General features: G+C 36.1%; 1 protein-coding gene across 5 annotated transcripts in view; it reads left to right on the forward strand.

Annotated features, from left to right (window-relative positions):
* SMC6 (structural maintenance of chromosomes 6) overlaps window positions 1-17,853 on the forward strand; it is an 88,721-nt gene that overhangs the window by 55,050 nt on the left and 15,818 nt on the right. For 3 of the 5 annotated variants that reach the window (XM_055378755.2, XM_063696046.1, XM_055378753.2), the window contains 3 exons: window positions 2,356-2,493; window positions 3,489-3,634; window positions 14,987-15,112. In XM_055378755.2, coding sequence (XP_055234730.2) covers window positions 2,356-2,493; window positions 3,489-3,634; window positions 14,987-15,112 — 410 coding nt within the window. Of the gene's footprint in view, window positions 1-2,355; window positions 2,494-3,488; window positions 3,635-14,986; window positions 15,113-16,653; window positions 16,711-17,853 lie in introns of all 5 variants that reach the window. The other 2 variants (XM_063696045.1, XM_055378754.2) reach the window with 1 other exon arrangement.

The raw sequence follows: 17,853 nt of genomic DNA on the forward strand, positions 1-17,853 counted from the left end.
CCACATGGGGCAGGAAAGAGAAGACAGATGAACAACAGAATACAAAAAATAAAATGACAGACTTAAATTTAGACTTGTTTGTCTAAATAAACAAAAGACAGATATGGACAGAGTAGATTAAAACATGACTATATGCTCTCTATAAATAGCTCACTTCAAATACAGCCATATAGGCAGGTTGAAAGTAAAAGGATGGAAAATGGTATATCTTGCAAATAGTAATCAATGGAAAACAAGAGTAGCTATATTAAAATCAGATGAAGTGGACTTCAAAATAAAATTACCAGAGACAAAGAAGGACATTACGTAATGACAAAAGGTTCAGTCCACCAAAAATACATAGCAATTCTAAATATGTGTGCAACAAATATTAGAGCTGTAACATAAGGGAAGCAAAATCTTATAGAACTTCCTCAATAATTGATAGAGCAACTATACCAAAAATGAACAAGGATATAGAAAAACTCAACAGGATCTAATCATTATTTATATATTGTTCAGTAAAATTTATCCATTTAAAGTGTATAATTCAATGATTTTTCATGTATTCAGAGTTGTGTAACCATTTCCACCATTTTAGAACATTTTCATCGCCTAATAAAGAAACCCATACTGATTAACAGTCACTCCCAATTCTCTCCTGTCCCCATCCCCTGGCAAAAACAAATCTACTTTCTATCTCTATAGATTTGCCTATTCCAGATATTTCATATGAGTAGAGTCATATAGTATGTGGTCTTTTGTTACTGGCTCCTTCAACTTAGCCTAATGTTTTCAAGTTTCATCCGGGTTGTAGCATGTGTCAGAACTTTATTACTTTTTATTGCCTAGTCATGTTCACATTTTATTTATGCATTCATCAATTGATGGACATTTGGGTGCTGCTGCTGCGAACATTCATATACAAGTTTTTGTATAGATATGTATTATCATTTGTCTCAGATACCTAGGAATGGAATTACTAAGCTATGTGCTTACACTTCATTTTGAAGAACTTTGAAACTTTTCCAAAGTGACTGTACCATTTAATGTTCTCACCAACAGTGTTTGAATGTCCCAATTTCTCCACATCCTTATCAACACTGGTTATTTTCTGCCTTTTTAATTTTAACCATGCTAGTGAGTGAGAAGTGGTATCTCATTGTGATTTTGATTTGCATTTTCCTTATGGCTAATACTCTTGGTAGTTTTCATGTTCTTATTGGCAATTTGTTTATCTTTGGGGAAATGTCTTTTTAAATCTTTGCCCGTTTTACAGTTGGGTTATGGGTCTTTTATTTTTGAGTTGTAAGAGTTCTTTATATATTCTGGATATGTGTTGGCTGTTTTTCATGGTATAGTAAATGTTTTAATTCATTTTTCAATTATTCCTAGTATATAGATACATGACTGAATTTTGTATTGACCTGTATCCAGTGACCTTTCTAAACTCACTTATGGTTTTGAAGTTCTTCTTTTGGAATTTATGTGCCATCATCTGTTTTTGTATAAATACAGTATTACGCTTTTTTTTTTCTAATTGTTATGCTTTCTATTTCCTTTTATTTTAATTGAACTAGCCAGGACCTCCAACAACTGTTGACCTTTAGTACATTGTTGAATAGAAGCCATGAGACTGGAAGTCCTTACCTTGCTCTTGTTCTTAGAAAGAAAGCATTCTGTATTTCATCATGAAGTAATAGCTACTATTTGTGTTTTAATTGTCCTGTTTTTGTTGTTCTTCATACTTTCCGTCTTTATGTCCTTCCTTTGAGATTACCAAGTAATTATGAGTGTTCCTTTATCTCTTCTCCCAGTTTTTTAGCTATACCTCTTGTTTTATTTTTCCAGTGGTGGCTGTGCATTATAGTATGCATCTTTACCTTATATCTACTACTGTTTGTTTTTAAAGTGATCTTGGGATAGCTTCTTTCCAGTTGTATTTTATGCTCAAAATTGTGAAGTTATACCAGATGTGACTAAATAAATCAGCGTTAAATTTTTTCACATCCTTGCTTTTTCCCCAACCCACCCTTTTTAAAACCAGGTATCCTTTTTCAGGTGTCCTCTGTAAATACCTAACACTTGCATTGTTTTAAGTTTTTAAAGGCTAATGTGGATTCCCCAAAAAACACCTAGTTTATTAAAATAAAACTGAAAGTACCATAATATATGGGGAATTCAGATAAGAATTTGAATTTAATGTGACTTCCTAATTTGGGAAACTCCTCACTTCTATTCAGACACATATAGATATAATAACACTTGCCTCTTCAAACAGCATAATCATAGCCACTTTACTGAGTTGTTTATTATCTTTATACCTATGCTGGAAATTTTTTTAAACAATCTTTTATTCTGGCTTTGTTCAAACAGGATGAATTAAACCTTGCTGATTCTGAAGTGGATAACCAAAAACGAGGGAAACGACATTATGAAGAAAAACAAAAAGAACACTTGGATACCTTAAATAAAAAGAAACGAGAACTGGATATGAAAGAGAAAGAACTAGAGGTTTTTCACCATTTTTTTCAAGTTATTTTGTTTTCAGCCTTAGCCATGGTTATTAAAGTGTGTTTTCCCTAATGTCATGTTTCTAAAAACAGACAAGTTGTCTGAATTTCTGTTTCATATAGAGTAATAGGTGTTTGGGTGAATCAACAGAAGAGGCTTACGGACCCTCAAAGTGTGAGGACTTAAATAGGCAAGACTCTGGCAGTCCTGTATTATGCCTCTGAGTGCTTTAGAAAGTAGTGCTGTCTTTCAGCTAACATAGCTCCTTAGATGCCCACCTTGGCAAGCGGATAGCCCTTGAGTGTCCGGAAAAGGCACCCCTTCCAGTGAGTAGTTGGGCTGTGGGCCGGGCTAGATTTTAGCTCCTACGAGGCATGTCTATTGGCAATTCTAAGCAGTGACCCAGTGTTTAGAGGAGAATAAATTGAAGGCAACCTTGTCCTAACCAGAACAGATGGATTCCAATTTTGCATTTATATCTTAAGGAAAATGATCTAAACTCTGTAATTCATTTTCTTACTTGTTTTCCTCATTTGTTTAAGAATAATACAGAAAGTTGTGAATATAAAAAAGTACTATGTGTAAAGGTGCCTTGTATTCTTTACCCCATGAGGGTCTTTGTTTGTTTGTGTTTTTAATACCATTGGTGCTGAGAGTCCACCCTAAAGGATGTGGAAACCTACATCTCACCTCGGTCCCCTGGGTAGCAAGCTTTTCGTAACTGCTGCATTAAATTTGTTTCACTAGGAAGTTGTGGAGATCTTGCACCTTATTAGTTACACATAGCAATGCAGTTTTCTCTTGAGGTCATTACTCTGGACTTTATCTTCAATGTAAAACTTAGATAAATATAAATAACATTGATATTAAATGTAATTAAAATACATTTCTTAAACATGAGTTCAGAATTTTACTTTGCAGATTTTGGCACAAGTAGTATAATGAATTGTTATATCAAAGAGGAGTTTTAAAGATATAAACATCTACTTTCTTAGGAGAAAATGTCACAAGCAAGACAAATCTGCCCAGAGCGTATAGAAGTAGAAAAATCTGCATCAATTCTGGACAAAGAAATTAATCGATTAAGGCAGAAGATACAGGCAGAACATGCTAGTCATGGAGATCGAGAGGAAATAATGAGGTAAGTAGCTGGTAGCTTTTCTGCTTTACCACATTATTCATGCATATCATCAAGACAAAAAATGAAAAACATATACATGTCTTAAATTTGAATGAAGTGTTACTATAGCAAATAGTTATAGCTGAAGTAGTCCTTTATATGTGTATTATTCTCAATAAATAGTAACCTTTTTTCTTCTGAACTATTACAAAACTCATTATGGAATTTCATTTTAACATAAATGCTTTCGTGTATCTATAAGGTTCATATAGACATGAAAATGTTCAACTTCATAAGCAATGAAAGAAATGGAAATCAAAACAGAAGCCATTTTTCAAATACATCAAATTGAATAAGATGAAAATAACACTAATATTCTAGGTCAGTAAGGTTCAATGAAATGGATATTTTCATATTACTGATAAAAACATGCTCTTGATAATTAGAGCACAGGTTCTGAAGAAAGAGTATCTTGATTTAAATTGCATTTCCACCACCTATTTATGTGACTTTGGCAAATTAGCTATCTCTCTGAACTTTAATTTTCTCGTTCACAAAATGGGGATTGTTCTGAAGATTAAATGAAATGATCCATAAACAATATGTGGGAAATATAGTATATTAGTTGTTACCATTAATGTCTTTCTGAAAAGCATTTAGTGGTATGTCAACATATTTTGTCAAAATTTTAATTGACCAGGTAATTTGTTGTTATTACATACTCCAGTGGGGTACATATGGCATTTTGATACATACATACGATGTGTAATGATCAAATCAGAGTATTTAGGATCTTCATCACCTTGAACATTTATTATGTCTTTATGTTGGGAACATTTCAAATCTCCCTACATTGTTGTTAACTAAAGTCACCCTACTGTGCTATCAAACAGCAGAACTTATTCTATCTAACTGTGTGGTTGTACCCATTAACCAATCTCTTTTAATTACCCCTCCCATCCCACTGACACACACCCTTTGCAGCCTCTGGTACCTCATTCAACTCTACCTCCATGAAGTCAACTCTTTAGCTCCCACATATGAATGAGAATATGCAAGATTTGTTGTTCTGTGCCTGGCTTATTTCACTTAATACAGTGACCTCCAGTTCCATCTGTGTTGCTGTAAATGACAGGATTTCATTCTTTTTTTTTTTTTTTGAGATGGAGTTTTGCTCCTCTTGCCCAGGCTGGAGTGCAACGGCGTGATCTCGGCTCACTGCAGCCTCTGTCTCCCGGGTTCAAGCGATTCTCCTGTCTCAGCCTCCTGAGTAGCTGGGATTACAGACAGGCACATGCCACCACGCCCATCTAATTTTTGTATTTTTAGTGGAGACCGGGTTTCATCATATTGGTCAGGCTGATCTTGAACTGCTGACCTCAGATGATCTGTCTGCCTGTGACTCCCAAAGTGCTGAGATTACAGGCATGAGCCACCATGCCTGGCCTCATTCTTTTTTTTTATTTTTTATTTTTATTATTATACTTTTAGGGTGCATGTGCACAACATGCAGGTTTGTTACATATGTATACATGTGCCATGTTGGTGTGCTGCACCCATTACCTCGTCATTTAACATTAGGTATATCTCCTAATACTGTCCCTCCCCCCACCACACAGCCGGCCCCGGTGTGTGATGTTCCCCTTCCTGTGTCCATGTGTTCTCATTGTTCAATTCCCACCTATGAGTGAGAACATGCAGTGTTTGGTTTTTTGTCCTTGCGATAGTTTGCTGAGAATGATGGTTTCCAGCTTCATCCATGTCCCTACAAAGGACATGAACTCATCATTTTTTATGCCTGCATAGTATTCCATGGCGTATGTGTGCCACATTTTCTTAATCCAGTCTATCATTGATGGACATTTGGGTTGGTTCCAGGTCTTTGCTATTGTGAATAGTGCTGCAATAAACATACGTGTGCATGTGTCTTTATAGCAGCATGTTTTATAATCCTTTGAGTATATACCCAGTAATAGGATGGCTGGGTCAAATGGTATTTCTAGATCCCTTAGGAATCGCCACACTGACTTCCACAGTGGTTGAACTAGTTTACAGTCCCACCAGCAGTGTAAAAGTGTTCCTATTTCTCCACATCCTCTCCAGCACCTGATGTTTCCTGACTTGTTAATGATCGCCATTCTAACTGGTGTGAGATGATGTCTCATTGTGGGTTTGATTTGCATTTCTCTGATGGCCAGTGATGACGAGCATTTTTTCATGCGTCTTTTGGCTACATAAATGTCTTCTTTTGAGAACTGTCTGTTCATATCCTTCGCCCACTTGTTGATGAGGTTGTTTGTTTTTTTCTTGTAAATTTGTTAGAGTTCATTGTAGATTCTGGATATTAGCCCTTTGTCAGATGAGTAGATTGCAAAAATGTTCTCCCGTTCTGTAGGTTGCCTGTTCACTCCGATGGTAGTTTCTTTTGCTGTGCAGAAGCTCTTTAGTTTAATTAGATCCCATTTGTCAATTTTGGCTTTTGTTGCCATTGCTTTTGGTGTTTTAGACATGAAGTCCTTGCCCATGCCTATGTCCTGAATGGTATTGCCTAGGTTGTCCTCTAGGGTTTTTATGGTTTTAGGTCTAACATGTAAGTCTTTAATCCATCTTGAATTAATTTTTGTGTAAGGTGTAAGCAAGGGATCCAGTTTCAGCTTTCTACATTTGGCTAGCCAGTTTTCCCAGCACCATTTATTAAATAGGGAATCCTTTGCCCATTTCTTGTTTTCGTGAGGTTTGTCAAAAATCAGATAGTTGTAGATATGCGGCATTATTTCTGAGGGCTCTATTCTGTTCCATTGGTCTATATCTCTGTTTTGGTACCAGTACCATGCTCTTTTGGTTACTGTAGCCTTGTAGTATAGTTTGAAGTCAGGTAGCATGATGCCTCCAGCTTTGTTCTTTTGGCTTAGGATTGACTTGGCAATGCGGGCTCTTTTTTGGTTCCATATGAACTTTAAAGTAGTTTTTTCCAATTCTGTGAAGAAAGTCATTGGTAGCTTGATGGGGATGGCATTGAATCTATAAATTACCTTGGGCAGTGTGGCCGTTTTCATGATATTGATTCTTCCTACCCATGAGCATGGAATGTTCTTCCATTTGTTTGTATCCTCTTTTATTTCATTGAGCAGTGGTTTGTGGTTCTCCTTGAAGAGGTCCTTCACATCCCTTGTAAGTTGGATTCCTAGGTATTTTATTCTCTTTGAAGCAATTGTGAATGGGAGTTCACTCATGATTTGTCTCTCTGTTACTGGTGTATAAGAATGCTTGTGATTTTTGCATATTGATTTTGTATCCTGAGACTTTGCTGAAGTTGCCTATCAGCTTAAGGAGATTTTGGGTTGAGAGGACGGGGTTTTCTAGATATACAATCATGTCATCAGCAAACGGACAATTTGACTTCCTCTTTTCCTAATTGAATACCCTTTATTTCCTTCTCCTGCCTGATTGCCCTGGCCAGAACTTCCAACACTGTGTGGAATAGGAGTGGTGAGAGAGGGCATCCCTGTCTTGTGCCAGTTTTCAAAGGGAATGCTTCCAGTTTTTGCCCATTCAGTATGATATTGGCTGTGGGTTTGTCATAGATAGCTCTTATTATTTTGAGATATGTCCCATCAATACCTAATTTATTGAGAGTTTTTAGCATGAAATGTTGTTGAATTTTGTCAAAGGCCTTTTCTGCATCTATTGAGAGTCATGTGGTTTTTGTCGTTGGTTCAAAACGGCAACTATTCACAATAGCCAGGATATGTAATCAACCCACATGTCCATTAATGAATGAAGAAAGAAAAATGTGTATACACACACACACACAGACACACAGAGACACACACACACACACACGCCAGAATACTATTCAGCTTTTTTATAGCTTTTTTGTAGCTGAATAGTATTCTGATGTGTGTGTGTGTGTGTGTATACACATTTTTCTTTCTTCATTCGTTAATGGACATGTGGGTTGATTACATATCTTGGCTATTGTGAATAGTTGCTGTTTTGGTTTAGTGATATATCTTGAAGATCTTCTTATGTCAGTACATAGATATTTCCTCATTGTCTTTTATAATTTCACTGTATTTAATAATCTCCTTTTCATGGATAGTTGAGTTTTAATCTAATCTTTTGTTGTTGCAAATGATGGAACACAATAACTGAATGCGCATTATTTTATATGTACTCAGGGTTTTTTTTTTTTTAATAGTATAAACTCCATATGGTCAGATTTCCCTTTATAGGGATTGTACCAATTTTGCATTCCCATTAGCAATGTGTTAGAGTGCCTGTTTTCCTACAGCCTAAACAGCGTGTGGCCTTCTTAGATTCTTTTTGCTGATAGATTTCCCAAGAAAAAGAATTAACCGTAATTTTAATGTACGTTTCTCTTACATTGAGTGAAGTTGAACATCTTTTCATTTATTTATATTTATTTTTCTATGACCTTTTCATGTACTTTTTTGTCTATTCGGTACATTATGCAGATTTTAAAAATTAAATTAATTTTGTGATAATATATTCACAGGTAGTTTTTTTTGGTTTTTTTGTTTGTTTGATTTTTTGAAATGGAGTCTTCCTCTGCAGGCTGGAGTGCAGTGGTGCAATCTTGGCTCACTGCAACCTCTGCCTCCTGGGTTCAAGCAATTATCCTGCCTCAGTCTCCTGAGTAGCTGGGATTACAGGCGTGCACCACCACGTGCAGCTAATTTTTTGTATTTTTAGTAGAGCTGGAGTTTTGCCATGTTGACCAGGCAGGTCTCGAACTCCTCACCTCAAGTGATCCACCTGCCTCAGCCTCCCAAAGTGCTGGGATTACAGGCATGAGCCACCACACCTGGCCACAGGCAGTTGCTAAAAAACCATACTGTTTTAGTTATTGTGGCTTTATGATGTTCTTTCTGATTTTCATTGTTAATTTATTCAGTGAATTTAGTAACCTGAGCAAAAGCTATTTATTTTTCTGTGCAAAATCAATTTTAATTCCATGGTCTGCTAGTCACTCACATATTACATTTCTCTTTCTATTAGTTATAAAGTAAAATAATTGCAGTAATGATTTAAGAAGCAACTGGAGCTCAAACAAAATTTTAATCCTAGTGGATTTTCCCATTTGGAATTAATAATGTATTGAATAGAGAAATTGCCTAGATCCATTTGCCATAGACATGCATCCATTATTGTAAATACAGCTGGCTCTCTGTATCCACTGGTTCCATATCCACAGGTTCAACCAACCACAGATTGAAAAGACTGGGGGGAAAAACTCAAAAACAACAAAAAAAGAATACAATAGTAAAAACTAATACAAATTTTTTTAAAAATACAGAATACAGTGTAACAACTATTTACATAGCATTTACATTGTCTTAGGTATTATAAGTAATCTCTAGAGATGATTTAAAGTATACAGGAAGATGTATATAGGTTATGTGCAAATACTATGACATTTATAAAAGGGATTCATGGATTTTGGTATCTGCCCAGGGGGCCCTGGATCTAGTTCCTTTGCAGATACTGAGGGACAGCTCTATCAAAAATCATCAAACTTCAAACATTATTGAAAGGCCATATATATTTAGCATGTATACATGCACACATATACATACACTCACATTACTTTTTTTTCTGTACCATTCAAAAGTAGGTTTCATAAATCATGACCCTTTACCTCTTAGTACTTCAATATATTCCCTAAGAGTAAGAGTATTATCTTACATAACCACAATACAGTTATAAAGTACAGGAAACTTAACATTGATACCTGTAGTCCAGTTCCAATGTTGACAGTTCTCCACGTCTTTCCTATGATATCAGATCCAGTCTAGGGTCGTGTATTTCATTTGTCATGCTCTTTTACAGAATGCTCTTTGTTTTGATTTTATACGATACTTTTTCTTATAATTAGGTTCATATGTGTTCTTGGCCAGGATGCTACAGAAATGATGATGTATCGTTTTCTGGGTATCACATCCAGAGGCACATAATCTATGTATCTATTTCTCTCTCTCTCTCTGTTACTGATGATGTTAATTTTGATCACCCAGTAAAGGTGTTAACTGGTTTTTCCATTATATGCTTTACTATTTTTTCCCTTGCAACTAATAAACATTCTGCAGACAGACACTTTGCAACCCTGCCAGTATCCTGCTTTTCATCATATTTTCATCCCTAGATTTATCATCTGCTAATGATTCTTACCTGAACGAATCTTTACTATACTGCTTGCAAAATGAGGAGTTTTCAATTCTGTTGCATCCTTCATATTTATCAGTCACTTGTAAGGAAGAGCCTATGTTATCTCCAATTTATCTATTTGTTAATTTATTTACTTGCCTTTGCAATATGGACTTTGCAATTATTGCCAAATCCCCTCTGCAAGATGTGTTTACAATTATTTTTTTTCTGGTATTTAGTAAATTTACTGTGTTGTAAAGTTACTTGGATTAGGTTTTTCTCTCTACTGTTACAGTTATTAATTGACTTGATTTGGAAATGTTTCTATTTGCATTCAGTTTCCACAGATTTCTGTTTTACTCAATGGACTGTAGTCATTTACGGTCCATGTTTATCTTAAGATTTTCTTTTTCTGAGACAGGGTCTCGCTCTGTTGTCCAGGCTGGAGTTCAGTGGCAGGATCTCGGCTCACTGCAACCTCTCCCTCCCGGGTTCAAGTGATCCTCCCACCTCAGCCTCCCAAAGTGCTGGGATTACAGGCATGAGCCACTGCATGGCCTATTTTAAGATTTAAATTGTTCCATCTTTGGTCAAATGGAGGCTCTTCAAGCTGGTTCCTGCATTTTCTTAACATGCTTTCCTTCTTGTTTTTTTTTTTTTTTTTAATAGCATTTTTAAACTTTGTGACATAACAAAATATTTCAAGCTCATTCTATACCTGACCCAGCCTTGGAGTCAGTAACTTCTCCAAAGAGCCCTGGTTCCCTTTTTTAAGGAATGATACTTAAAAACAAAATTTGGATTTTAGGGATGCTAATTGTTGCTGGGGTAGCATTTCTTCCAGTACCTTTCAGTTAACAGAATTAAAAACGTGAGTTTGTATTGGTGTCTCCAGTGGCAGTCCAGTCCCACAAAGGGCTTTTTAACCTTAACCTATTCCTTGTTTCTGTCTTTTTTTCCTCCACAGGAGGAATTCTGGCTCTCAACAACGTTAATATTTACTCAGTTCCACAATATATATCTACAAAAAGAAAATTATTGAAAAACATTCAAGATGTGTTTGCAATTATTTTTTCTCTACTATTTAGTAAATTTACTCTGTTCTAAAGTTATTTGGATTAGGTTTTTCTTTATTGTTGTAGTTATTAATTGACTTGATTTAGAAATGCTTTTATTTGTTTTTGTTTACATTCAATTTTTCTTTGATCCTTGTTTATTTAATTTCTCTTTGAGGGGAATATGTAGAAATTAACATGGTTTCACAAGTCAAAGCCATAAACAAAAGTATATTCAGGGAAATGTTCTCCTTCTTTCATCGCTTCCACCCCATTTCCCCTGGCCCACTCCCTATAGGCAACAGTTCTTTTTTATTTTCTATCTTTCATGTTGTTTGTGGAAGTAAGCAGGTTCGTATGTGTTTTCTTTTTTCCATGGTTCCTCTACTTTTTTTCACAAAAGGTAGTCAACCGTCTTGCTTTTATCATTCACCAATGTACCTGAAGATCACTCCATATCAGTTCATTGAGATCTTCCTCATTCTTTTTACAGCTTCATTGTGCTCTGTTTTGTGAGTCTGCACACACACATTGATCTGTACCATAGTTTATTCAGTCATTCTGTGTGTGTGCATTTTGGTTATTTCCAGTATTTTGCAGTTACAGATAATGCTGCAGTGAATTATCTTGCACATGCACGCACACATGTATATGTGTGCTATTGGATACACTTGTGGCATCATATAAGTGCTCGAATCTGTATCTTCACAGTAATTTTCCAGAAGTGACTTTACTAGTTTGAAGCATAAATGTGTAAGTGGTTTCGTTAGATATTTTCAAACCTTCTCTATAGGGTGTGTATCATTTTTGCATTTGCGCCAACATTGTACAGGTTGAGTATTCCTTATCCAAAATGCCTAGAACCAGAAGTATTTTGGATTTTGGAATATTGGCATATAGATGAGATATCTTGGAGATAGGACCCAAATCTAAACACAAAAATTCATTTATGTTTTATATACACCTTATACACATAGCCTGAAGGTAATTTTATGTAATTTTTAAATAATTTTGTTCACGGAACAAAGTTTGTATACATTGAATCATCAGAAAGTGAAGACGTTACTATCTTAGCCATCCATGTAAACAATCTGTGGTTGTTTGACATCACTGTCATTCCTGATTCTGAATTTATATAAGCAATCGTTTTCTTACACTGATTCACACATAAGTACTTAGTAAAAAATGTGACATACATATCCATGTATGCATGTCATACATGTACAGAAAAGATACATCACAGCTGAAGGGGGCTAGGAAGGTCTCTTTTCCCTTGGGGGCACTGAATAAATAAACTGCATTGTGTGCCTGCGTTTTTACTGCAACCTGTCCCATGAGGTCAGGTGTGGAATTTTTCACTTTTGGCATCATATCAGTGCTGGAAATGTTTCAGATTTTGAAGTATTTTGAATTTCAGATTTTTGGCTTGCTTTTTGGGACAGAGTCTCACTCTGTTGCCCATGCTGGAGAGGTGCGGCACAATCTTGGCTCACTGCAACCTCTGCCTCCTGGATTCAAGCAATTCTCCTGCCTCACCCTCCCAAGAAGCTGGGATTACCAGCACCTGCCACCATGCCCAGCTAATTTTTGTATTTTTAGTAGAGACAGGGTTTTACCATGTTGGCCAGGGTGGTCTCGAACTCTTGACCTCCAGTGATCCTCCCGCCTTTGCCTCCCAAAGTGCTGGGATTATAGGCGTGAGATACCGTACCTAGCCAAATTTCAAATTTCTGGATTAGGAATGCTCAACCTGTATGAGAAAGGATACTTTTTCCCCAACTTTGCCAACAAAGTGTATAGTGTATAGTTACGCTTTGTAATTTGTGCCAGTCTGATGGCTGAGAAATTGTATATTAATGTAACTTTAATTACATGCCATCATTATGAATAAAACTCAACATTTTTTCACATATTTAAGAATCATTTTTATACCTTGTGAATTATCTATTCTTTTTTTAAATTATTTTCTATGGTGTTTTTCCCCTCAAAGTTTAAGTTTTTAACATATATATATATATATATATATATATATGGAGTATTAGCCAAATATTGCAGATTTTTCTCTTGATTTCTTTTTTGAATTTGCATATATATTTTTTGCCATGAAAAGATTATTTTTATTTAGTTCAATTTGTCGTTCTTTGATTACATCTGGATTTTGGGTCATAGTTAAAATGCTTTTCTCTACATCTAGGTTATGGAGGTATTCACCTATGATTTTTTTTTCTTATTCCTTTTTCCACATGTTCTAATTACCTGTGATTTTTTAGTACTTCTATATGTCCATTTTTTTATGATATCTGTGATTTATTTGGAGTTTATTTTCATGTATGGTGTGAGGAATAGATTTTGTCTTTTTCCACATGACTATGCAGCCATTTGAAAAGTTGTTTGTTCTTTTTTGCTTGAGAATGGTGTGTATGAATATTTTCTATGTTTTACAAGTTGATAAGAATTTGTCTTTAGCTTTTATGTTTGAAGGATAGTTTGACCTAATATAAAATCCTTAGCTCATACTTTTTCTCCTGAGCAACTTGTTTATGTTGGTGTTTGTCTATTATGTCCTGTAACTTATCCAGAATGTTAGAATTCAGGATTTTTTTCATTGCTAAACATTGCTTTTTCAATATTTAGATTTGAGTCTTTTAGTTCTTAAAAAATTTGTTGAATTTTACTTTAAAATATTTTGTTTCATTGTTTTTGTTTTTTTTTTTTGAGGTCTTTAGTTATGTTGAATATCTATATCTTCTCTAGTTATCATTTTGTCTAACCATTTTGTCTTTTTTTTTTCATTTTGCTTGATTTTCTCATTTATGTTCTTTATTTCCATCTATGTGTTTTCCACGTTTCTCTTTTCTCCTATGCATCTTCTCATTTTGTCTTCATATCTGTGTGTGTTCTTTTTAGGAGGAGGTTCTAGCCCTCCTACCTTCCCGTCTGTGGGTTCTCTTGCTTTACCTACTCCTCTTGTTTGATTATTACCTTCTTTTGTGTATCCTTTCAGTTCTTTTATGTCTGCTTTGAGGTATTCCTTCCTGGTAGCACTCGTCTAATGTTCGTGTTTGTTTGTTTGTTTGTTTTTATTCTTTAAGACAGGCTCTTGCTCTGTCACCCAGGCTGGAGTGCAGTGGTACAATCATGGCTCACTGCAGCCTTGAACTTCTGGGTTCAAGTGATCCTGTGCCTCACCCTCCTGAGTAGCTGGGACCACAGGCACATGCCACCATACCTGGCTAATTTTTATTTTATTATTTGTAGAAGCAGAGTCTTGCTATATTGTCCAAGCTGGTCTCTAATTCCTGGACTCAAACCATCCTCTCATCTTGGCCTCCCAAAGTGCTGGGATTATAGTGTGAGCCAATACACCTGGCCTCTTGTTTTGTTTTAATTTATGGTGTTCAATTATAATTTTCATCTGCTTTGTGGCAACACTGTTCTAATAAGTTTTCTTTGTCTGTAGGAGAGTTTTGCTGTTCTTTTTCATATTTTCCCCATAAATATCTGGATGCTGTGCCAGTGCGTTTTTTGTTACTTATTTTTTTAATTAGTTGAATTTTCCTGGACCAGTTATTTGAAGGAGAATGGGAAGGGTAGCTGTGGGAGCCTCGACCAGGGTTGCCTTTCATGCTAATTCAGTTATAGGCTTGCCACAGTAATAGGCTGTTGCCTTTTGTAATAGCACTCTGAGTAGCCATGCCATCTCTGCCTCTTTGATCTTATCTTGTTTAGGACAGGGGAGGGTGGATTCTAATGCTGGCTTGAGTTCTTTTTTTCTTTTATTGGCATCTGTCACTGAAGGAAACCTTTCTTCCAGTGTGACCCCTTCCCTTTTTGAAGGTGTGTATTTGCTAGCATTCTCTAAGATCTGCCATCTCTAGGCCGTACCAGGGCATTTGTTCACACACTGTCTCTGCCTCCTCTAGGGCTTGGACCTTGTTCCTTCCCTGTCAGGATAGCACTTTCTTATTCCATACCACCCTTTCATTCTGGGAGTGTAATCTGACTGGAAATTTATGAAATTGACTGCTACTAGGCCCCATTAGTACTCTCTGCCCCTCCCTGTCCTTCCCAGTTAAATCTGTTTGGGATTCTACTCTTATGTTTTTTACGTGTGGCGTATTTTTTACATAATATTTTGTTTATATAATAGGCAGTACCAAGAAGCAAGAGAGACCTATCTTGATCTGGATAGTAAAGTGAGGACTTTAAAAAAGTTTATTAAATTACTGGGAGAAATCATGGAGCACAGATTCAAAACATATCAACAATTTAGAAGGTAAGTACATTGAAAAATGTTACTATATATTATACGTTTTTGTGTTTCTCTGTTTTCACATTATTTATATAATTCTGTTATAGCAGAGACTATTAATGCTTGCTTTGTTATTCAGTTCTTAGGATTCTCTAATTTAATCAGACAATTCCGAATCTGAAGGGCTCTTCATGGTGAGCTTATCCAACTTTTCCACTCTGTTAGATATTCTTTATGCTTAGTAGGTCCTTTATGCTTAAATAGGTCCTTTGAAAGGGAACTCATTGGTTCTAAAATAGCTTATTTTACCCTTGACTATTGCATGTTTTTAATGGATACAAGCATTTGGTAGGAACTATAAAGGTAATACCTTAGTTGATTTACCATAATCTACTAGAATGACGTAGCTCCATGAATGTAGAAACTCTGTTTTGTTTACTGCTGTATCTCTAGTTTCTATAATCGTACCTGATACATACCAATATACATTGGTTGGATAAATGAATACAGAATTAGGGAAACTGGATATTAACATATCCAGAGATGTATGGACTCTCAGAGATAGAGATTGACTCCAACTGATCACAAGTGACAGAAATAAACAGAGGATAATTGATAGGGAGGGACGGCCCTTTAATATACATGAATCCGAGACAGCCCTAGTTTTTCCATTTGCCTCTGTTTTTCTCCAGGCAAATTCCCTCAGTAATACGCTTTTTAAAACTGTCTTTACACCAAAAATTCTACCATCTTAAGCTTGTACAAATTAAAAAAAAAGGTACCTAGCTCTTATATTCCTTAGTGAAACTATAGGTTAGTTTTTGAAATTCCTGTTTCAGTTTTACAGGTATATTAGTAGGGCTTGAATTAAATAGGACCCATTTTTACCCTTTTGAGGCTACTTTTAGCCTTGTTAGATGAGATTAGAGCAGCCGTTGGTTGTGGGCTAATTTTTTCCTACCTCTGAGGCAGTGCTATTTTGAGTACTCTACCGATACCTTGTAAATCACGAGGTTTTCACTCTGGCCAATAAGAACATGAACTATTCCTGGTTGTGTGTGAGCTGTCGGAATTACTTCTATTTCCTTTGGATATTTCTTTTCCCAGCCTCAAATGGTGTCCTCACACCTATGCACTGACCAGTACTCAGCTCAAGACTGGAGCAGAACCCTTTATAGATCCTCTGGAGTTTATTTTGCCTCCCCAGATTCCCAGCTCCAGCTCCTGAAACAAGAGCAACAGCTCCACTTTGATTTCTACTCCTTTGTCCTCTGTCGGTAAAGAGCAGTGTGGGGCATTGGTGGGGTTCAATTTGTTTGTTTCCTAGAACTAGCAGGCAGTTCTAGTCAAATGACCTGATAGTCACTATCTGATAGCCAGAGTGTGAAAACCCTCAGAGTTTGGAAGAAGTTAATTCCAACCCCCTTGGATGTCCTTGAGGGATTCAGTGGAGGAAGTGACTGCAGATATGGTGGAAGTGGCAAGAGAACTAGAATTAGATATGGAGCCTGAAGATAGCCAGAGTCTGAAAACGCTTGTTTTATATATTTTGTCTCGTTTTTTAGTTTCAGGCAGAAGAATAAACCCAATCTCTATTACTACATAAATCTGTTCCAGATGCAGTAAGATTTATTTTTATATCATTACTCAGAAATTTGTATTTAAAAGGTTTTTTGTAAAGTACTGATCTTACAGTTTACAGGCATACCTCATTTTACTGCAGTTCACTTTACTGCACTTTACAAATATTTCATTTTTTACAAATTGAAGGTTTATGGCAAGCCTGCTTCAACCAAGTCTGTCAGCACCATTTATCCAACAGCATATGATCACTTTATGTCTCTGTGTCATATTTTGTTTAATTTTTGCAATATTTCAGACTTTTTCATTATTATTAATCTGTTGTAGTGATCTGTCATCAGTGATCTTTGTTACTGTTCAAATTGTTTTCGGGTGCCACAAACTGCCCATATAAGACAGCAAACTTAATCAACAAATGTTGTGTGTGTTCTTCCTGCTCTACTGAGACTGGCTATTGATTCCCTCATCTCTCTGTCCCCTTGGGTCTCCCTATTCCCTGAGACACAGCAATATTGAAATTAGGCTAGTTAATAGCCTTACAGTGACCTCTGAGTGTCCAAGTGAAAGGAAGAGTAGGATTTCTATCACTTTAAATCAAAAGCTAGAAATGATTAAGCTTAGTGAGGAAGGTATGTCAAAAGCCAAGATAAGCCAAAAGCTAGGCCTCTTGTGCCAGTTAGCCAAGTTGTAAATGCAAAGGAAAAGTTCTTGAAGGAAATTAAAAGTGCTATTCCAGTGAATACACTAATGATAAGAAAATTAAACAGCCTTATTGTTGATATGAAGAAAGTTCCAATGGTCTGGATAGAAGATCAAAGCAGCTACAACATTCCCTTAAGTCAAAACCTAATCCAGAGCAATGCCTTAACTCTCCAATTCGATGAAGGCTGAGAAAGGTGAGGAAGCTGCAGAAGAAAAGTATGACGCTAGCAGAGGTTTGTTCATGAGGTTGAAGGAAAGAGGCCGTCTTTGTAATATAAAAGTGCAAGGTGAAACAGCAAGCGCTGATGTAGAAGCTGCACATTATCCAGAAGAACTGACTAAGATAACTGATGAAAGTGGCTACACTAAACAATGGATTTTCAACACAGACAAAACAGCCTTGTATTAGAAGATACGATCTACGACTTTCATAGCTGGAAAGGAGAAGTCAATGCCTGGCTTTGTAGGACAGGCCAAATCTC

This window comes from Gorilla gorilla, chromosome 12 (genome assembly GCF_029281585.2).
Source record: "Gorilla gorilla gorilla isolate KB3781 chromosome 12, NHGRI_mGorGor1-v2.1_pri, whole genome shotgun sequence".
Classification (NCBI taxonomy): Eukaryota; Metazoa; Chordata; class Mammalia; order Primates; family Hominidae; genus Gorilla; species Gorilla gorilla.